The 22693-nt window shown below is 48.9% G+C and overlaps 1 protein-coding gene across 1 annotated transcript; it reads right to left on the bottom strand.

Annotated features, from left to right (window-relative positions):
- Positions 1 to 4788: 4788 nt before the first annotated feature.
- Positions 4789 to 16622, bottom strand: WAS (WASP actin nucleation promoting factor). Its single transcript, XM_029241195.1, has 13 exons — positions 16602 to 16622; positions 11411 to 11576; positions 10901 to 11041; positions 9842 to 9928; positions 9637 to 9739; positions 9483 to 9524; positions 9336 to 9389; positions 8502 to 8676; positions 7461 to 7503; positions 7104 to 7257; positions 6488 to 6894; positions 6132 to 6246; positions 4789 to 5091 (listed from the first exon to the last, which is right to left on the bottom strand). Exons 2-13 carry the CDS (start codon positions 11540 to 11542, stop codon positions 5036 to 5038), a joined length of 1509 nt encoding a protein of 502 aa, XP_029097028.1. The 5' UTR covers positions 11543 to 11576; positions 16602 to 16622; the 3' UTR covers positions 4789 to 5035.
- Positions 16623 to 22693: the final 6071 nt, after the last annotated feature.

The following is a 22693-nucleotide window of genomic DNA, read 5'->3' as shown; positions in this document are numbered from 1 at the left end:
CTCCGTCCTGTCAGACCCCCAATTACCGCCGTCAGTCCGTCACCACATTTTAACCCCAAGCAGGCCGTGACTCCCCAGGTGGATTACCTCTACATACAGCTTGCTCAGTCAGTCGCCCGACTCAAATCAGACAATCACCACGACCACTGTCTCAACAGACCTCCGCCCCCCATTCACGCTGTCAGTCTGTCAATAGCAGCATCCATTCGTGCCCTCGGGCCAGCTGCGAGGCCCTCAAGGCAGACACACGGCTCTGACAACAGCTACGCTACTCGCTGCTCGTCAGCCAGCCTGTCATTCCCTTAGACTGTCCCTTCATCGCACCGACAGTCGGTCCAGCAGCCGGGCTCTCTAGCTACCCTGGCTCTGGGAGTAGCTCCGAATCCCCTGGGGAGAATCATCTCACCACCGCCCAGGAAGCCACAGCAACCAGCCGGGCCCTCGGGCTGGCTGTGATTATGTCAGGACAGGCTGTCATTGTCAGCATCTAATGTAGCCCTGGCAGTCAGGCTCTCCACTGTCAGTTGGTCACTCTGTAATTCCCTCAGGTTCCTCCTCATTCACACCATGATCAGGCACTTTATTCCCTCAGAGCACGTAGTCACAGCAGCTAAAGCCTCCAGGCAACCTGTCAGTCGTCAACAATCTGTCATTTCTCAGGCAAGGCATGCCCCCCATTGGTCGGTCAGTCAGCAGCCTCTGACCCCGGGGCCCTCTTGGGGTGGCTGTGATTCTATCCGTGGAAAGCCATGGGGTCAGGCAGCTATACTCATCTTTCAGTGGGTCAGCTGGTCTGTGACTCGTTCAGTCTGCCCCTCATATCAGTCAGCCAGGTAGCCATTCTCAGCATCCGACTGGCCACACGGTCTGTCGAGCATGCTGTGATTTGGTCAGGATAGACAGTCAGTCACCAGATACAGTTGCCTATCAGGCGGCCACAGATCTGTCCATCAGTCAGCCTGAAATTCCCTCAGGGTAGATCTCCTTTACACATCGCCAGACAGTGTAACATCCAGACAGCCCCTCGGGCTGGGTGTGATTCCTAGCAAGTCAGCCATTTGCAACATCCCGCCACCGAGGCAGGCAGCAACAGCGTGGATCATCAGTCAGCCAGCCTGTAAGTCCCTCAGGAGGCTGCCCATCTTTTGCACCATCAGGTCACCAGCCCCAGCCTGTCCCAGGCGGGCTGTAATTCAGTTCGATTTTCAGTAGCTCACAGTGTCAGGAAACTGCACTGTCATTTCCTCAAATTGCCCCTCTCCCTGTCAGTCCATGAGTTATGTAGTCAACCAAACGGTTATACAGTTAACCAAACGGTTATTCTGTGCCTGCCAGTCCAGCTGTGCACCGGTTGGAGAAATGGCTGGTCAGGCTGAGGTTCCATTAGTCCCTGCTTGCCGTGAGTGGAACAGTTAACAGTGAAGTCCCACCATAGATTCCCCTTCCCTCCCTTATTCCTTCTAGAACAGAGTCCGATGCTGGTCCTCACATGCCCCCAGTCTCCCCCGGCAGGCAGGACCCTCCCAATCCCAGGAGTCCAGGAGGCTTGTCCAACCCATGAAAGTGGTTTAAGGCACGACCTCTTTCTGCCTGAATCTGGGGGAAAATGTAGAGGTTTATGGGTATTGGGAAGCATCCCTTGGTCTTCCCCAAACAGTACAGTGTAGTGGGTAAAGGCTTGGATTCTAGAGCCCAAGTACCTGGGTTCAATCCCAGCTCCACCATTTACTAAAGTGTGTGACCTTAGGCAGTTTCTGCATCTGTAAAACCTCGGATGAATGACCTTGGGTGGGCATCTCCTACTCATCTAGAAAATGAATCTTTCTGGGGCTTCCCTGGTGGCGCAGAGGTTAAGAATCCGCCTGCCAGTGCAGAGGACACAGGTTTGAGCCCTGGTCTGGGAAGATCCCACATGCCGTGGAGCAACTAAACCCGTGTCCCACAACTACTGAGCCTGCGCTCTAGAGCCCGTGAGCCACAACTACTGAGCCCACGTGCCACAACTACTGAGCCCACGTGCCACAACTACTGAAGCCCGCGTGCCTAGAGCCTGTGCTCTGCAACAAGAGAAGCCACTGCAATGAGAAGCCTGTGCACTGCAATGAAGAGTAGCCCCTGCTCGCCGCAACTAGAGAAAGCCCACGCAAAGCAACAAAGACCCAACACAGCCAAAAATAAAATAAATACAATAAACAAATTTATAAAAAAAAGAGAAAATGAATCTTTCGGACTAGCACCTTTTCAAGAGACCTCAAAGTAAGAGGCTACCCTGTTATTACTGTGTCCTACTCCCAGCCACTGGTCTGTTCATTCAGGATTAATTTAGTGCCTAACTGTGTATACTTCATCTCCCAGTGTGAGGCCAATACAAGGTTTTATCCATTCCAAGCTGCACAAGTTTGACCTGCTTTTAATGTAAACCTCATATGGACTGTACCACACATACAGAAAAGCTCATAGACCATGGGTGACCCATGTCATGAGTTTCACAAGTGAACATACATGTGGAGCCAGAATGCAGGTTAAGGAACAACATCACCAGCCAGGGCTCCAGAAGCATTTAATTTTTTAACATCTCTGGAATCAGGCTGTGTCTTACAAGCGCTGATGGGTCATAATTTAATTGGCAGTACTTTTTTGTCTTTCTTAGCGATACATAGAATAACGATGCATTTTGTAATCAATGGTGACTCAAGATCAGGGACACCCAGTAATAACAACAGTAACAACAGCAGTAGCAGCATCTGATGCTTATAGATGCCTACAAGGAGGCAGGAACTTTGCAGACACCATCTACTTTAATTTTTCATTTTAAGGGCTGAGGAAACTGAGTCCCAGGGAGGTCAAGCAACTCACCCACAGTCAACTCTTTTACCACAGGTCTGTGCTTGCTCTAGCCTGTGCTCCTGGGGCTTCAGAGGTTGTGTGATGTAAGGTCTTTTCCAGGACAAAGCCCGCCCAAGGGGTTACAGAACTCTGGGTTTGGCGAGGGGAGGTGGGGGAGAAGTGATATGATAGGCCCTTCCTAGACTCAGTGCTCGCCACGGGAACCGACCAGGGTTGGGTGGGTAGTGGAGTAGGGGATGAAGAGTAATGAAAGAATTAAAGGGAACCTGAGGCTCCCCCTTCTCCAGCTTCCACGGCTGCGGGAGAATTCTTAAGGGGCAAAGCCAGCTCCACTCCCCACACCTCTGCCCTCCCCTAAACCCTCAAGCTGCCCTTGGATGGTTCAGAAATTCTTCCACTAGTCTTGCAGATGGAAGAAGTCTGCCCTCTTTGAATTCCTCCTCACCTTTATCTTCCTCCCTGCTTTCTTCTTCCTCTAAAGGTAGGAAATCTGAGATCTTGAATCCACCAGGTTTCAGAAATGGGAAGGAGTAGGCACCTCTATTCTAGGCTTTGATGTACAAGAGTTTCTAATTACTCCCTTGGAAACAGCTTTAAACACCACGGACAGTTTTGAGTTGTGCTTTTTTTTTTTTTTTTCCTGGAGAGAAAGTTCTAGAGGACGAGGGTGACCCAGTGGGATCCCAGTTGGAAAAGGTTACATATTGTTGCCCCCATTGTATAGATGAGGAAACTGAGGCTCAGAGGTGAGACATCTTGCCCGGGTTCTAGAGCAGATCTATCTGATTATTAAGTCTTTGCTTCTTCCATTGCCATTGGCCAGGACTTGGTTTGCACTGGGAACTGGGCAGAACCAAATTTTAAAATTGAGAGGGAGATCCTGCCCATCAGGATCGTAGTGTGTGAGTTGTGTGCATGGAGAATGGGGAAGTCTGACCATTGAGTACTCTCTTGATCTAATATTATGTTGATTGAACTTTTTTTTTTAAAAAATAAGTAAGTGATTGAACAAATAACTCTCTCACTCATTCACCACACTCAGCCTCACACCAAGCTTTTTCCCACCTCAGGGCCTTTGCACTGGCTGTTCCCTCTGCCTGGAATGCCCTTCTCCCCAAATATTCACATGGTTGATTCCTCTCTCTTTAGATCCAGAATAACGGTCACCTCCTTCAAGTGGCTTTCCTTGAACATTCCATCTTAATGTCACTTCCCCTCAGCACATCATAGCACTTATCATGATCTATAACTATCTTTTTAAAAAATTAATTAATTTTATTTTTTGGCTGTGTTGGGTCTTTGTTGCTGCATGCAGGCTTTCTCTTGTTGGGGCGAGTGGGGGCTACTCTTCGTTGCCATGCGCAGACTTCTCATTGTGGTGGCTTCTCTTGTTGAGGAGCACGGGCTCTAGGTGCGCGGGCTTCAGTAGTTGTGGCACGCGGGCTCAGTAGTTGTGGCACGTGGGCTCAGTAGTTGTGGCTCGTGGGCTCTAGAGTGCAGGCCCAATAGTTGTGGAGCACGGGTTTAGTTGCTCCGCGGCATGTGGGATCTTCCTGGACCAGGGCTCGAACCCGTGTCCCCTGCATTGGCCGGCGGATTCTTAACCACTGCACCACCAGGGAAGTCCTATAATTATCTTTTGTTTCGATTTAATTCCTTGTTTCTTGTGTGTCTTCTGCCCTAGAATGTTGACCTCACAAGACCAAGAATTTTTGTTGTTTTTTCCCCACTGCCCTATCCCTAGCCCCTAAAGTAGTTCCTGGCAATAAGTATCTGTGGAAAGAAAGAAGGGCAGAAGGAAACAAAGAAGTACAGGCTAAATGACCGAGGGAATAAATGAATGTATACCTATAAGGTTAAATAAATGAAATGGGAATAAAAGGGACTTTGGGGAAAAAGGACCCCAAATTCCCACATTTGGAATATAAAGGAAGTAAGATTTAAAGAAACAAAATGACAGTTATTTTATTTTTGTTTAAAAATCCTTGAGTGAGGAGAACTGAGAAATTTTGTATAAAAAGGTCCCCTACTATTGCTAGGGTGAGTGTTGGGGGGGGCAGTCAGAGATAACAGCATTGAAGGGGTGGGTGGAGAAGAAACAGGGCTTAGGGGCCTGGAAGCTGAGAGTGGAGGGTGGCGAGCAGGGCTGCCAAGGGAGCGAGCACAGAACAGTGGGGGTGGTGGTGACTCAGTCGTCCCATTCATCATCCTCATCGTCATCGCCAGCCTGGTCCTCCCCTTCGTCTAGAGGGAGAGAGAGAGTGGAACTCAGGATGGGCAGGAGGGTTCAAAAGCCCTAGGGAGGGGGGTTACTAGGGCCTGGGAGGTTGGGGCTCAGGACCCTGGGGGACTGAGATCTCATGCTTGGAAATTAGATCTGGGGCCTGTGTGTTGGATGAAGAAGGGACCCCCTCAGAGGAGGGAGATTTAGGGGCAAGGTAGGGACTATAGCTGGGGTCTGGGTTCTAGTTGGAGTCGAGGTTAATATTATTGTCAAAAATGTGTGGTTAGTTGGGATATTATTGTCATACAAAGGGTTGATTTTAACAGACTTATCACTTAATGGGGTGGATTTAAATATTAGCAAAGGTGGAGGAAATTACAGTATTATGGTTTCATAATGGGTTAAGGTTAACCCTGTTGACACGGAATGGGGTTAATGATGATGTCATGGTCAAAAGATGAGGTTCGTTATGATATTGTCATGTAATGGATTCATGTTTATCTTGTGAACAGACTCTGGGGTTGATGTTAGTATTATTGTCAAAGTTGGAGTTAATTATATTATTGTCACATAATAGGTTGAGGTTAATATTATCCTCATATAATTGTCATATAATGACAATATTGTTGACACATTAAGGGATTAATGTCAACATTATTGTAAAAGATTGGGTTGGTTATAATATTATCACATAATGTGTTAAGGTTAATCTGTTGACACATGGAGTTAGAGTCAATATGATGGTCAAAGATGGGGGCTCCTTATTATCATCACATAGCGGCTAATGTTAATACTATTGAACATATGGGATTAATGTTAATACTATTGTCAAAGATAGATAGAGTTAATCATATTACTGTTACATAATGACAGTTAACATTGTAGAAAAAGAGACTGATAAAAGATTCATGTTCATGCTCTCATCAACATATGGGCTAATGTTACTATTGATGGTGGCTGTTAGGGGTGTTTTTAGGCTGACACTAGCTGGGAACCAGGGTCGGGGTCCTGGCAGGATGGGCTCCGAATGGCAGGCTCGCAGGGGAGGGGGGGCTCTCACCCGAGGAGTGGATGGCTCTGCTTCTTTTCTGCATCACGTGCATCAGGGCCCCCACCAGCCCCTCGGAGCTCTGAGGTGGCGGTTGCAGCGCTGAGCTCTCTGGGGCCCCAGGGGTCTGCAGCAAGCAGGGTCCAGCACACAAGGCTCAGGGCCTGTGAGAGAAGCGCTTCTCCCCGCCCCTCATCATCCTTTCTCCTCCCACACACTCCAGTCTCCCCACCAACCTCCCAACCCTATCACTCAACCCCCAAATCCTGGGACCCCCATCAGTCTCGGCCCTGGCCCCCTAATATCCTGACTTGTGCAGCACACCCCAGAGTCCCAGTCCCCCAATCCTCCATCACGCCGGCCCTCACCTTGTTCAGCTGAATTCCCTGCCGGATTTGATCCAAAAGCGCCCCCCGACCCCCACCAGGGGCCAGGCCCCCCACAAGCCCCAGAGAAGGAGGGGGTGGGGGAGCGATCGGTCCGACCCCAGAGCTGGGTGGTGGCGGTGGTGGTGGTGGTGGCGGAGGCAGGGGCGGCCCCCCAGCTCCAGGGGGGGGAGGGGGCGGTGGTACAGAGCGTCCAGTGGCTGGAGGGGGTGGTGGCGGAGGGCCCCCTCGGCCCGGGGGTGGGGGTCCCCGGGGAGTTGGCGGGGGAGGAGCACCTCCCGAAGGTACAGGGGGTAGTGGGCCAGAGCGACCCTTGTTACTCCCCACAGCTGGGGGCCGGGGGGGCTGGTTCCCTCCTCGGGATGGCGGTGGGGGCGGTGGAAGCGGCTCTGAGGGGGAAAGATAACACAGAGCTATTATTATAGTTTTCTTTAGAGCCTCAGTTTTGCTCATTTGTAAAATGGGTACCCTAACCGACCAACTCCCAATTTGAGCGGTATAGGGGTTTCCATGAGGACTGAGTGCCTGCAATGTATCTCTTAGAGATCAGCTACCAGGGTTGGAGAAGAAGGGGGTGTCCAGAAAGAAGGGGGCTCACCCTGGCGCCTCATCTCCTTCCGCACAGCCTCCAGCCCACCCTGGTTCTCAATGAAGTCATAGATAAATTTGGAGGTCTCCGCGTCAGTGAGCTGGGCCTCACTGATTCCAGCCCTGGAGAACAGGCTCCGCAGATCTGGGTCCAGATTGTTCACCTGCCCAGGAGGTAAAAGGCCGGGGCAGGGGTGTGAGAATAAGGTGGAGAGGGAAGGGGCACAGATTATCATGGGGTCCACCCCAGAGAGGGATCTAAGAGGGGTGTGGGAAGGGTGGGGTCTGGGGAGTAGGTCTGGAGCAGTGGACTATGGAAAGGTAGGTGGGAGTTGAGTGGGGTCCAGGGGACTTTGGAGTTACTCACGTCAAATCCATTCTGGGGGTCCCACCCCACGTGGCTGACATGTCTGGGGGAGGTGAGGAGACCCCAGTGAAGCCCCACGGCCCTTCCTTCCCTCTCTTCCTAGTGAAGCCCTCTTGCCCTCTCCTGCCCAGAGGGACTCTGAGGGGCCAGAATTAATGTATGAGTCTTAAGTGAATGAAGGAGTGAGAGCAGTAGTTATGGAACTAGAAGGGGTCCATAGTTTGTGGTACCCATCTGTCCGCCCAGCCCTCTTTCCACCATCCATCCACCCATCTATTTGCCCACGTAGCCATTCACATTCACCTGTTGGACCATTGATCTATATACATTTGTCTCCCCACTCATCTGTCCACACACATCTATTTACCCATTTGTCCACCAATCTGTCCTAACCCACACTTGTTCATCCACCCATCCATCTACCCATGTGCCCATCTTTCCATCCATTCACTCACTTGACTACCCATTCGACCACACACTTCTGTCCATTTACCCATTGAACTGTCCATTCATCCACATATCTGGCCACCTATCCATCCCCATCCACCTTGTCTGTGAACAAATCAGCCTATATACCCATCAGACCACATACTCATCCACTCACCCATCCATCTACCTACCCATTTCCCATTTACCCATCCATTCATTCTCCAATCCACCCATTCATTCATTCATCCAATTATCCATCTACCCACCGATCCACTCACCCACCAGCCCACCCAGGGTGGGACTAGGGTGGGACTAGCTTGAGGTGAGTGAGGAGCAAAATTTCAGGAGGCACTCACTCTCTGAGTCATGAATTGTAGTTGCATGGCCCGGAGAGTGACTGCCTCTGTAAAAGTTGGGAACCTTGGTGCCTTTGGTGCCTCTCCCTAGTCCCCGGCTTTGAACCCACCCACCTACCCATCCACTCATCTACCTACTCCCCCACCCATCCATCCATTTTCCCATCCTTCCATCCACTCAACTATCCTCCTATCCACCTGCTCATCTGCTCCCCCACCCCCAGGATCCGTGGGCCCACTGGGGAGAGACTCTCACTTGAATCCACTGGGTGCACCAATATCAGCCTTGCTGATCTTTTTCTTCCCTGAGCGTTTCTTATCACCTGGACCAGGCCCAGGTGCAGGGAGCCCACGGTATCGTGAATTCGTGATGTCTGGGTTCTGGATGTCCACTGTCACCAGCCCCAGGGACAGTGAGCCAGCTGCTGGGCCTGTGGGGAAAAATGGGTGACTGGGCCACTGACCCATTTACCTACCAACCAGAGCATAGGAGCAAGAGACAGGAAGATGGTTGAGGGAATCTGTGTGTTTGATGGTCATGGAGGGAGTGGATGAGGGGTCCAGATAGGGTTTATGGAGAAGCGGCTGGGTGGGTGCCACAAACCATCCATACATTCACTGATTAATTAATTAATTTATTTACTCATGCTTATCACTTAAGTACTGACTCATTTATTCACTGGCTCATTGACTAATTTGTTAAATTATTTGTTCACTCATTCAATAGTTACTTTCTTCACCGATTGAAATGTTATGTCACTTATTCATTTATTCACTGCCGAATTCATTCAATCACTCATTCATTAATTAATTTACTCAATCATCCATCCACCTATTCATCCATTTATCCACATACCCACTCACCTATACATCTCTACACCCACTTATACATCTATCTATATTTTCATCCTTCCATCAATTCATGCCCCCGTTCAACCATCTTTCCACCACCAATCCATCCACCCACACATTCACCCACTTATCGCTGCACCCACCCACCTACTCATCCATCCACCCACTCCCCACCTGTGTATCCATTCACCCCACCACCACCTGCCCATGTAGAGACACAGGAAAGAATAGCACTCACCCCCTTGGTCTCCACCTGGGTGTGGGGGCAGGGGTGGGAGCCCTCCTCTTCTCTCTGGGAAGACGGAATGGGTAGAGAGCTATCGCAACCCTGCCACAGGCTCCTGGGCTAGCCCCTTCTTACTCTTCCTTGCACTAGAGGACTCACCTTCATTGGCTGGCACTGGTGGAGGGGGGAGCTGGCGCCTGTCTGTGGAGAGACAGGTGGACTTGGAACCAGAACCATGAGAGGGGCTTTTCCAGCTCCCTACTCTTGCGCTCTCTTCTGCTCAACCTCTTTTCCTCCCCCAAGGCCTCCTCACCTCCACTTTGCCTCTGATTTCGTTTTTGTATCTTCTCCTGCACCAGGGTCCGGAAGGCCTGGGCCTCACCCTCATCTGCGAAGTTCAGCCCCGCTTGGCAGTCCTGCACGTGTGTGGGGGGGTCAGAGGCCTTCCAGGCCCCCCACACATTTCCCATCTCCTCCCTGCACCCCAACTGAGGCCCAGGGGTTAGGTGGTCACTTACATCTCCAGCGAAGGTGTGGAAAAAGGGGGTGGGAGTGGAGTAGACCAGCTGTGAGTACAGCTCCTGTTCCCAGAGCAGCCGGCCAGCCTGGAGAAGTGGGGAACACACTGGCACTGAGGCGTGCCCTGGGTGGCAGGCCTCTGTTTTCTGGACAGGGAACATGGTATACAAACTTGGGGCCCAGGGGTCTGATTTGGAGATTTCCAGCTCTGCATCGGAGAGTTGGGGGTCTAGGTGTCAGATGTGGAGGGTTGGGGTACAGTATGGGAATCAGACACTTCAGTGAGAGATTTGGATTTGGGGTCCAGGGCCCTAGATGTGGAACTTGGGGGCTTGAATTTGAGGATTTTGGACTCTAGTCCTAGGAAACTGAGCCCATTCGTAGAATCATCCCAAATCCCCCCTTTTATGGGGGCCTTCATTTGGGCAGGTAGGGCTCCAGTATTAGGAGTTGGGGTTGAGATTTGAGGTTCAGACATATAGACTTGGGAGGTTTTTTTGGAGGCGGGTTTAGCCAACGTATGTGCAATTTGAGGTTTGTGGAGCAGAGTTATGGCTTAGGGGTTTGGTCAATATTTTATGGCCCTGGGATCTTGATGTGGTCCTACTGGATCTACCTTTATGGTTTAGAAGGATGAATTTGGGGTTTATGCTTAGAGAGTTTAGGTTGAGGAGTTGTGGAACAGATTTATGACTTAGGAGCTAGGCAGAATTCTGGAGTTCAGGAGTTTTGATGGGCGATTTCTGAGACCCAAAATGTTGAGTTTCGAACAGATTGGAGGTTCAGGTAAAAATACAGTACTCATTTTTTTGGAGTTTGTGGAACAGATCAGACTTAGGAGGTATACTAATATTGGGGGTTATAGATCTTGACATGAAGACTCTGGGGTCAGTCATCGCGGACTTAGAAAGAGAAACCAGAGGTTGACATTTGGATGAAGTCTTTGGTTCTGGGGCTCAGGGGTTCATTGATCTGCCTGAGGGCTCAGGGCTATGGACACAGCTCCGGGTTTGTCGGCTGAAAACTGGGTTGTCTGTCCAGTGGGGGGCGGGGGTCACCTGAAGGCTGTAAAGGCGAATGAAGTAAGACTTCTGGGGGTTATCCTTCACGAAGCACACAGCCCCACAATGTTCCTTGGTCCAGTGCTCGGCTCCACGGGGCAGTGCCAGGTACAGCTGAACAACCGCGGTGGCCAGCGTCTGGGAGGGGAGAGCAGGACTCAGTGGAATCTGGTCAGGGGCAGCCAGAGGGTCTGGGAACCAGACCTGGTCCTTCCTTGCCCATGGCTGTCATGGCTCTGAAGGAAGAGCTGCAGCCAGAGGGAAACTGAATGAACATCAAGATCTTCCTGGGATTGGTGAATGGGGGTAAGTGGATTCTAGGAGAGATGATGGAGAGGAAGAGGAGGAGGGGAAGAAAGAGAAAGAGAGGAGGATGGGGAAGATGAGGAGAGAGGAAGGAGGGGAAAGGAGGAGGGGGGAGGATGGGGAAGATGAAGAGGCGGAAGAGGAGGAGGAGAGGAAGAAGAGGAAAGGGAGACAGGGAGGGCCAGGAGATCCCAAGCTCACCCAGCATTTCCGTCCGAGCATCTCAAAGAGTCGCTGGTTCTCATGGTCCTGGAGGAGGGTGGAGGGTATGTTCTGCTGAACCCCGGGTCCTCCACGGCCCCCAGGCCTGCCTCCCGAAGGGCCCCCACTCATGGTGCCTCCTGCCCTTGTCCTCTCCGGCTAGGCTCTGAGTGCAGGGTAAGAAGAGGAACTTTCGCAGCGAGCAGGGGAACAGGAAGTGCAAAAAACCACAAGGGAAACAAGTCCTCCAGGGGCCCCTCGGTGGGCCTGGCCTCCTCCTCCTCCCTTAGACTGGGGCCCTCCTCCATTTGACTGGTTAGACCCATGTTTTGGACCAGCTCATGTCCTCCTTTTTTCTTACTGTCTGGGGCCCATCTCCCTCTAACTAGCTCGGGCCCTCCTCCCCCTGGTTGGCTGGCAGCAAGAGCTAGGCCACTGCAGCATTTTTGCAGTGTGGCGGGGAGCAGTCATGGGCTGGGCGGCCTCCTTCCTCCCCAAAGCATCTAGTTAGTCTGGGCCCGAGGTCCAAGGCCCCTAGCGCTAAAGGGTTGCTGTGCTAAAGCTTTTCCTTTAATTACACAGCGAGCGCCTGGGATCCCACCCCTCTCCTGAGACCCCAACAACTTGCTCGCACCCAGCTCATCTTCCCCATCCCTACCCCTGCCTCCCTGCAGCTCCCAAATTACTTGCTGCTTATCATCCCCTTTTTGTAAGAAACGGATTTTATAGCATATATAAATGCCTAAACAACATTTTGTTTAGTTGCTGTTGCCTTTGAACTTTTGAAAGTATGTGATATTTGGAGACTTGTCTTTCTCCCCACTCAACATTCTATTTTTATCTAACAAACATTCATGTAGCACTGAACGTGTGTGCCAGGCACTGTTCTGAAATACTGACTCATTTAAATACTGACTCATTGAAATCCTCACATCAGCCCGGGGGACACACACAATTTTTACTGTGCCCATTTGATGGAGGGAAACTGAGGCACAGAGTGGTTAAATGATTTCCCCAGTAGCTCCTAGCTAGCAAGTGGTAGAGCCCAGATTGCATGCCAGGCAGGCTGGGTACAGAGTGTGCACTTTTCGTCAGGATGCTCCACGCCTGCTCTGTTACTAAGATTCATATTTTCCTGTTACTGCTATATAGTATTCTATTGTGTTACTGTACAATTTGTTCATATTCTCCTGTTAACAGACATCTGAGCTGTTTCTGGCTTTTGTGGTTGGCAGCAAGGCTGCTGTGTTCCCTCCTGTATGCATCTCCTGGTCCACGTAGGCATGCACACTCAGGAGGGGAATTGGGGCGTTGTAGGGTTTGCGTATTTCTAACTTTGACAGACTGTTTCCCCAAGTGAATGCCAGCTCGGTCCCCACTCCTCTCTGGGCCTGTTGCCTGTTTGGAGACGTGAAGTTCTCAGGTACACATACAGCAGCTTGGGGGAGCTGAGCATGTCTGGGGTGTGCCTGGCATTCCCAGGTACCTGAAGGGAAACAGTACATCTCAAGGCAGGACCCACAGTCCTACCTGGAAACCTGTATGGCTCCCACACCTGCAGGTGCCAAGCTTCTCTCCTAAGCCTAGGCTCAAGGCTCCTTCTGGTGTGGCAATTCCAACCTCCCTCCCTCCTTCCTCTGTTCACAACCCAGCGAATGGTGCTCCCAACTTACCAGGTGATTTCATACCTCCCGGCCTGGAGCCCCTTCTAGCCTGTTCATTAGGGCAAGGTCCTGCTTTTTCCTTAAGAAGCCACTGCATTCATTCACGTTGACACTGTTCATTGAGCTCTCACTGTGTGCCAGGTGTCTCTCCAGTATCTGGCACTAACTAGACACTCAATAAATGTTTCTTGAAGGAATGAATGAGGGATTAATGTCTAATTTGATTTAGTGTTTTCTGATCTTTATCTAAGTGCCTCACACTTATGTACTCATTTCATGGGCACAGACGACCCCCTGAGGTAAGCACTCCAGCTATCTACATTTTACTGATAGGGAAGCTGAGGCCCAGAGAAGCTTAGCTAACTTGCCTGAGGTCACACAGCTTGTGAGTGGTGGAACTGAGGCCAATTATGTGAGAAATGGTTCCTAAACTGTTAAATGCCACATGGGGCCCCAGATAAAATTCTTCTGCTCCTTTTCTGTCTTTTGTTCTCCTTCTTTCTCCGCTCCTAGATCTGTCCCCTTTAAGTCTACATCAGGGGGCTTTAAACCTCTGCTACATTTGCTGGTTATTTTGTAAATTAACATTTAAAAGTTGTATATTTCCTGTTCTTACTTCTAAGGAGCAGACAGGTTTAAAACTTATATTTTTCTCCAAATGAAAAACCTAAAGTAGATTTTTATTATTTTAGTCCCTAATAGAATGAGTTTCCCCACCCTGGAAAACAGTGATTTATTCATCATTTTACAATCATTTTTCATCTTATGCAGATTATTGAATTGCTCTGGTGACCTGCACTAATAATTTGGAGCTGGTTTATTTTACTTTTATTTGTTCCCATCAACTCTTGCTTTTCTGTACTGGATGACAGTATTTGGTGAGGTGATGACCTCAAAGGTAATTTGCTCTCCTGGGCCTTCAAATAGATTAAAAAAGAACAAAAACCCTAATCTAGCTTTTCCGGTTGTTCTCAGCAGGAGAGTGGATTGAATACTTACAAGTCAGCCCACCACAGAGGGGAGCAAAAGTTTTAACGTACTTCTTAGTAATCCAGTGAATACCCAGGAACCCCCAAGAACCAGGATATGCCTAATAACTTACACCCACCTGATGCTCCCCCATCACCTCTCTCTGCCAACCCCCAGGGATCACCAGACAGAGAGTCATTTCCTGTTTATATCTTGTGCTTATTTTGCTTTATTTTGAGGGGATATTGCTTACAAGATTCTGACTGCCATGCCTCAAGTCCTGAGTAGGTAATAAGACATTGTCGGTTATAAGACATGTCTTCCACACCCCAGTCACTGCCACGCGATTGAACCCACGGAGGAGATATAGGAATGGGCAGGGTCCTGCTGAAATTGCGCACAACTGAGATTGGGACTTGAACCCACAGGCTGGGACTCGAACCCAGCCAAAACCCAGATTGGGACTTGAACCCACTGTCTTTTAATTGAGATCACACACCTGGTCTCAGAACTTAATGAAGCTTAGGTTCTTGATGTCTCCTTACAGAAAGAATTCAGTGAGAGACAAAGTGATAGGTAAGAAGTGGATTTATTTAGAGAGAAACACACTCCACAGACAGAATGCGGTCCATCTCAAAAGGCAGGAACGGCCTTAGGAGAAGCACTCCACAGAGTGTGGGCCATCTCAGAAGGCGAGAGGCCCCAAAATACAGCGTGGTTAGTTTTTATGGGCTGGGTGATTTCATAGGCTAATGAGTGGGAGGATTATTCCAACTGTTTGGGGGAAGGGGCGGGGATTTCCAGGAATTGGGCCACCACCCATTTTTGACCTTTTATGGTCAGCTTTGGAACTGTCATGGCGCTGATGGATGTGTCATTTAGTGTATGCTAACGTATTACAATGAGCATATAATGAGGCTCAAGGTCTACTGGAAGTTGAATCTTCCACCATCTTGCACCTAGTCGGTTCTACTCAGTTTTTGTCATGTCCTATGGCTATGCCATTCTTTTAAAAGTTATGTCCTGCTCCTTTCCCTCCTGTTTCACTACCGCTGTCCTCAAAGGCCAAACTGAGGCCAAGGTGGCAAAATTTCCTTTGCCATGCCATCCTTCTCCTCCCCCTTCCTTCCTGCCCCTCGTGGTCCTCCCTACCCCTGACTGAGGGGTGCTTCCTGGGGACAGGCCTAAGGAAACAGCAGTTCCCAACCCTTGGACCCAATGCTCCCTTTTCATAAGAAACATTTTGGGAGGCCTCTTTTTACCATCCAGGAATGACAATCGTGGATGTTACGAGTCTTGGTGGTGTGGAGCTGTCCCCCAGCAACTCAGGCCCCTGCCTATTCAATGCCAAAGCACCTCCATCATTGTGATAACCAAAGTCTGCCTACCAGGAATTCCCCAAACACACTTCCAGGGCAGGCAGGAACTGGACCCTCGTCTGCCTTGTTCATTGCCATACCTCCACCACCTAGCATAAGACCCTGCATGCAAAAGCTCAATCAATATTTGTTGAATAATCGTTGTACGGTCTAGATATCTATGCTGTGATTTACTGCCCTCTTCCCACTGGGCTCCCCTGTCCTCTCTTCAGCTCCCTGCATGGGGAAAGAGGGAAGAAAAACAGCTCAGAGTGTGCAGGGGCCAGCCCCTCCCACAGAGATGTCTACACTGTTCACTGATGCTATGGGCAAATGGGTGCTTTAGGGGCCCTCAGGAGAGGGGCTGATTTCTAGTCCTGGTCAGGATGGAGTGAGGACAGGGTGGGCACAGAAAAGCAGAGACGACTGTAGAGATAAGAATTGCTCAGTGGCTAGAACCAGATTCTGGAGCCCTACAGCCTGGCTCTGGCTCTGGCACTTACCAGCTGTTTAAAGTCTTGTAACCCCTCAGTGCCTCAGTTCTCTCACCCATAAAGTGGAGATAATAATAGTAGTGACTGTTGGGAAGATTAAATGAGATAATTCATGTGATGAGGGCAGAGCTTAACACGTTATAATTTTGCATTGTTGTTTGTTTTCATGGAATAGCTGAGTAACTTGGATGAATTAACTATCCTTCCCTCAGTCTAGCATTCTCCCCACTCCTGCACCAATCCTCTCCTCCCCCTCCTCCATCAGACGTTCAGGTCCCACCACCATTGGTGGATGGTCAGAGACTGAACACGGCCACCTTCCCACTGCCCTTTCTCTACTTTTCCTTGCTGCAAAGTCCATCTCAGAGATCCATTGTGTGGGCCCAGCTAGACTCTTCCAGGGCCGTGACATGTTCCTGGAGACCTCCCTGCCAACCTCGGACGTCCCACCCACCACATGTTTCCTGCCCTACTCCTCCCACCTGCACGGGAAAACACTGTGCCAGCCAGCTCTCTCCTTCCCTTCTAGGTTTGTGCTGCTAACCTCGGACCAGCCGGGGAGCTAAAGGTCCCCTCCTGGTCCCTACACTGCTCACAACCTCAAAGTCATCACCAACTTTCCCTAAATGGGTACTCCCTACCCCCTACCCCGATCTGTGACCCCAAGTGTCTACTTCCCAGTCTGTAACACCAGAAGGATACACACCCGAATGTGTGTGACTCTAAGAGTTTCAACTTTCCGGTCAGTGGGTCCCAAGGGCCGCCCACTTCCTTGACTGTGTGAGCCCAAGACTGTTAACTGGGCAGTCTGGAATGGACCACTCCGGGCGTGGGGAGGAACGCAAAATGGAACTGTCGCCCAGGATCATACCACTGCGGAGGGGGTGGCCATCTTGCAACATACCATTTTGTTTGTGGGGGAGGGATACGACGGCTGCCTCATTCCCTAATGGAGAGGGGAGTGTCAAATTCTGCTTGTCCCAAGATGATTCCCACCTGCTTCGGGCGAGCCTCACTCTGTGGTCTCACCCTCAGCCTTCTCACATCTGCCATCTTAACCACTTTCACCACCCCCTCGATTCCTTAATTTCGAAGCAGCTCGCGACGCACCGAAGCCGGCAATTGGCTCACAGGTGGGGAAAGCAGGAGACCGCCGTGGCCTCTGATTGGTCGATGACCGAGTTCTCGTCCTTGTTGTTCTTTGAAGCTACGCGAGTTTGGAGAATAACATAGTCCCGCCTCCGCTCCCTTGCTCCGGGCTCCCATTGGTCATGGGTTCGAGGCATGCGCAGTAGATGCCAGTCCAGTGTTCTGGGCCAATTAAGCCGGGCTTTGGGGATTTCGGGTGGTGGTTTTGAATACAGCCTCAGAAGTTCAGATTGTTCAAGTGTAGGAGGGGCAGAAGGTGGAGTTTGCTGTTGGGGTTTACTAAGATCATACATCAGGGCGAGGCGCCTCGTGCACTGGGCATTAACAATCGTAAACTCTGTAACTCACCCGCTAGGGTTTTCATGCCTGTGCCGTGGTTCTTCGTTCATTTATTCTATAGTTTACTCAAAATAAAAAGCGTTCTTTGAGTTAGGGTTTTAGGAAAACTCTCAAAAGTTACTTTATTTTTTTAATTAAAATTTTTTTTAATTTTTAAATAAATTTATTTTATTTATTTGTTTTTGGCTGCATTGGGTCTTTGTTGCCGCGTGCAGGCTTTCTCTAGTTGCAGTGAGCTACTCTTCGTTGCAGTGCACGGGCTTCTCATTGCAGTGGCTTCTCTTATTGCGGAGCACGGTCTCTAGGTGCACCGGCTCAGTAGTTGTGGCTCACGGGCTCAGTAGTTGTGGCTCACGGGCTCAGTAGTTGTGGCGCACGGGCTTAGTTGCTCCGTCATATGTGGGATCTTCCTGGACCAGGGCTCAAACCCGTATCCCCTGCATTGGCAGGCGGATTCTTAACCACTGTGCCACCAGGGAAGCCCCTCAGAAGTTACTTTAATAAAATTAAATCCTGCCACAGTAGGACAGGCACCGTGGGGTGTCTGGCTCTCCCAAGACCATAAATCGCAGAGTGAACATCTTGTGGTCTTCAAATACGATGTACTAAAATTATTAATTTTACTGACAAAACAGGTACAAAGCTTACAGCAGTTAAAAGCCCTAACTGGCGAGGCCTTTGACAAAACGTGTTTAAGAGAATAAACACTTTACCCAGTATTCAATGTGCAAAGTGATGGTTTTGGAGCATTAGGCCTGCTCAGATGGGACAGGATTGCTATGATTGACATGTGTTATTTAATATACATCATAGGCAATATAGCCAGTTACCGATTTTAAAGTCTGCAACTTTTACATTATATATGTAAATTAAAATACAAATATAGATTACATGAATTATAAAAAATATGAATAAATACATGAGTCATAGGGATATAGATATAGATGATATAGATGGAGCAGTGGGGCCCCTGTTCACTGCCCTGAGTCGGTCACATGCTGAAAGGGAGGGGACCGTTTTTTGGGGTTTTTTAAATTTATTATTATTTTTTGCCGTGCCGCGGCACTTGTGGGATCTTAGTGCCCGACCAGGGATTGAACCCGGGCCATCCGCAGTGAAAGTGTGGAGTCCTAACCATTGGACCGCCGGGGAATTCCCTGGAGGAGACTGCTGATAATTTAACACAGTGCCCCAAATTTTAGGAAGGCTGATCCCTGAGTCCCCTGCTTTCACCAGATAGGACAAGTTTCCCTTAATTCGCTTGGAAATTCCAAGTCTATGCCCAGCACTGCCTCCACTGCTGAAAACACAAGCTGGCCTTTGTATCAGCTGTGATCCTAGGCAGATTGTTATTTTAAGTGTGTACATGGGCACTTGGGGTGCTGGGTAGAACAAATCAAAGGGTTGGTTAAAGTGTAGGCCCTTGGTCATTACTGAATGTTTCTTTCTGATGGTGGCTGTATTTGTAACATACATACTTCAATTTAGTATCTCCACTCAGGGGCCATAGATAGAGAGGGGTGAATTGTTTTTGTTTGGGATCTTGCCCTAATGGTTATAGTATGGTATAACCCAACATGCAATAAGCTATATAGTCTCTATTACAGAAATATACCCCGAAGTGATACAATTAAAGAAGACAGAGGGAAACAGAAGAAGATCTTTAGCTTATGAATAAAAAGATGAGCCTATTGAATAAAATAAAATGCTTTTTTAAAAAAACCTCCAAAAATATGGCTTGCACTGTATGTCTGGAGCCCTTTAAATTATACAGATTTCATCATCATCAACTTGTTTATACCCTGATTACAGGCAACTTGAAGAGAAAAAGAATTTTTTTTAATCTGCTAAGTTTGGCAATTATGGGAGAACCCACTGTGTGTGTTTATAATCTTATAATCACTAGAGCTTTCAGAAAATTGGGTGATAAAGATGTACATATGCATAGTGTTAGCATAGCTTGTGTGAGTGCTACAAGTTGGACAGGAAGCTTTAAAAACTTCTTTGAGGGACTTCCCTGGTGATCCAGTGGTAAAGAATCCGCCTTACAATGCAGGAGACGCAGGTTCCATCCCTGGTCAGGGAACTAAGATCCCACATGCCGCGGGGCAACTAAGCCCGCGCGCCACAACTACTGAGCTCGAGCGCCTGGACGACAGCCCACGTGCTGCAAACTACAGAGCCCACATGCCCTGGAGCCTGCGCGCCACAACTAGAGAAGAGAAAATCCTCACGCCACAACTAGAAAGAAGCCTGCACACCACCATGAAGAGCCCGCATGCCACAACTAAGACCAGACACAGCCAAAAATAAATCTTTAAAAAATATATATATATATAGTAAAAACTTCTTTGTTGCCAACAATGGTCTTTTGAAATCAAAGTAAAATCTTTTTTTTTTTTTTTTGGCCGCTGTGCACGTCGTTCGAGATCTTAGTTCCCCGACCAGGGATCGAATCTGTACCCCCCTGCAGTGGAAGCGCAGAGTCTTAACTACTGGACTGCCAGGGAAGTTCCCACAAAATCTTTTAAAGAAATGAAACTTTTTGATTTTCTTTGATTTATGACTGAAAGTTATTTTGTCAATGTTTAAGAGTATTTAGGCAGCTGGGGGGGGCAAGCTACACGATGGAATGGGGCAGCAAGACGCAGGCCCAGGACATTCTGGGGAGCAGGGATTAAAAAAAGAGAAAAATATTCATCCTTTCCAAGCTTTTTTCCCCTGATAATTAGTAACAGTCTTATCAAGGACAGATGAACTCCTTATGTAAAATTTTGATTATAAAAAAATTATAGCAGTGCCGGGTATTCGGCAATGAGTGAGGCCAGTTACCAAACAGAATCTCTCCTCCCTCCCCAAATCTCTGAATACCTGCTTGTGATATCCCTGAAGGTCCTAATGGTTTGGATTTCATAAAGGGTAACAGTAGATGCCAGGCTACAGTGCAGTTAGTGGCTAGACAGCTTCTGAGCCTCATCCCAAAGATTTATTCTCCCAAAAGAAATAAACCTTGTACTCAAATCAAAACAAGTAAATGGAGTAAAATATCTTGTAATGTGTTTATAACTAAATGCATTGCGTAGATTGTTTGCAAAGATGATGTTATGGACCCAATTGTGTCCCTCCAAAATTCATATATTGAAGTCCTAACCCCTAGTGTGACTGTATTTGGAGATGGGGCCTTTAAAGAGGTAATTAAGGTTAAATGAGGTCATAAGGATGGACCCTAATCCAATATAACTGGTGTTTTTATAAGAAGAGGAAGAGACACCAGAGATGCATGCGCACAGAGAAAAGTCCACATGAGGACACAATGAGGAGGCAACCAACTTTCAACCAAGGAGGGGGGCCTCAGGAACCAAACCTGCCAACATCTTAATCTTGGACTTCCAACCTCAACTGAAAAAATACATTTCTGTTGTTTAAGCCCAATAGTCCGTGGTACTCCATTAGGATAGCCCGAACAGATTAATACAGATGGCCGCAAACGTTCCTCCCCTGTCTGTAGCTGAGTCCCCTGGCAATGTGACTTTGCAGCTCCCCATCCAGAGGTGGAGTCTATTTCCTCACCCCTTGAACCTGGGCTGGCTTTGTGACTTGCTTTGGCCAACAGGATGCAACAGAACTCCCATTATGTGAAATCTAGAGCCTAGGCCTCAAGAGACCTTGCAGCTTCTGCCTGGGCCCTAGTACAGTGCTGCCCTGAGCCCTCCATGCAAGGAAGCTGGTCGGGAGGATGAGAGGGAGTGTGAAAGAGAACCAAAGCACCCCTGCTGACAGTGGCACCAACTGCCACACATGTGAGCAAGGCCATTGGAACTTCCAGCCCAGACGATCCTTCAGTTGACTGTAGCCACATGATTGAGCAGAGAGATATCCAAGAGTGGAACCACCAGCTGATCCCAGCTCAGACTGCCTACCTACAGGATTGTGGGCAAATACACTGTTGTAATTCTAAGTCACTAAGTTTTGCAGTCCTTTGCTTTGCAGCAGTAACTAAGCTGACACAGCATTCTTCTCTCCCTGCCTAGCGCTGAGTGAACCTGAACATATTCCTAAAGGGAAAACGTTTTTTGGGCAGCCAAAGGACCAATTCTTTTCCTTTCTTTCTTTTTTTTTTTTGCGGTACATGGGCCTCTTACTGTTGTGGCCTCTCCCGTTGCGGAGCACAGGCTCGGGACGTGCAGGCTCAGCGACCATGGCTCACGGGCCTAGCCGCTCCGCGGCATGTGGGATCCTCCCGGACCAGGGCACAAACCCGTGTCCCCTGCAACAGCAGGCGGACTCTCAACCACTGTGCCACCAGGGAAGCCCTCTTTTTTTAAAAAAATATCTTTATTGGAGTATAATTGCTTTACAATGTTTTGTTAATTTCTGCTGTACAACAAAGTGAATCAGCTGTATGTATGCATATATCCCCATATCCACTCCCTCTTGAGCCTCGCTCCCACCCTCCCTATCCCACCCCTCTAAGTGGTCACAAAGCACCGAGCTGATCTCCCTGTGCTATGCGGCTGCTTCCCACTAGCCACCCATTTTACATTTGGCAGTGTATATATGTCAATGCTACTCTCTCACTTCATCCCAGCTTCCCCTTCACGTCCTGTGTCCTCAGGTCCATTCTCTATGTCTGCGCGAAGGACCAATTCTTGTCCATAAGCCAGGGAACTCCCACACGGAGGTAGAGAAGACACTCCAGCCCCATGTCTGGGAGCCCCATTATGACACTCAACACTTGTCCACTTCAATTCTCTTTCCCCAGATTCAGAGTCCGTAGCCTTTGCTGTCTTTGAAATTGTGGTAATAACTACTGGAAATTCAAAAAAGAAAAAGTTTTTTTTTAAAGCAATTATGAGCCTTCAACCAAAGAAGTGTCACTGCAAGGTTTATATCTATATTTATGTCACTTTTTATTTTATTTTATTTATTTTTAAATTTTTTGGCTGCGTTTGGTCTTCGTTGCTATGCGCGGGCTTCCTTGAGCGGGGGCTACTCTTCGTTGCGGTGTGCGGGCTTCTCATTGTGGTGGCTTCTCTTGTTGCAGATCAGGGGCTCTAGGGCACAGGCTCAGTAGTTGTGGCACGTTGGCTTAGTTGCTCTGTGGCATGTGGAATCTTCCCAGACCAGGGATCGAACCCATGTCCTCTGCATTGGCAAGTGGATTCTTAATCACTGTGCCACCAGGGAAGTCCCCTCTATCTCATATTTTGATTAAGCTTTGAATAGGTTTGTTTTTGATCAACATAAAGGCTTACATGCTAACAATACTGCCTTGAGATATTAGCTCTCAACTTCCAGCCTTTAGTTTCC

Source organism: Monodon monoceros, unplaced genomic scaffold, assembly GCF_005190385.1.
Source record: "Monodon monoceros isolate NGI ecotype Baffin Bay Population unplaced genomic scaffold, NGI_Narwhal_1 Super_Scaffold_22, whole genome shotgun sequence".
Classification (NCBI taxonomy): domain Eukaryota; kingdom Metazoa; phylum Chordata; class Mammalia; order Artiodactyla; family Monodontidae; genus Monodon; species Monodon monoceros.
The sequence above is the reverse complement of the archived record's forward strand: the minus strand, read 5'-3'. Positions and strand labels throughout refer to the sequence as shown.

What these genes read in the sequence shown, in the direction of transcription:
- WAS (XM_029241195.1), bottom strand. Translation starts at nt 11,542, where the DNA reads ATGAGTGGGGGCCCTTCGGGAGGCAGGCCTGGGGGCCGTGGAGGACCC. An exon ending in CCCAGGTGGAGACCAAGGGG is followed by an intron (nt 8,677 to 9,335) that starts GTGAGTGCTATT and finishes TTTTCCCCACAG; the next exon opens with GCCCAGCAGCTGGCTCACTG. An exon ending in AGGGAATTCAGCTGAACAAG is followed by an intron (nt 6,247 to 6,487) that starts GTGAGGGCCGGC and finishes TGCTTGCTGCAG; the next exon opens with ACCCCTGGGGCCCCAGAGAG.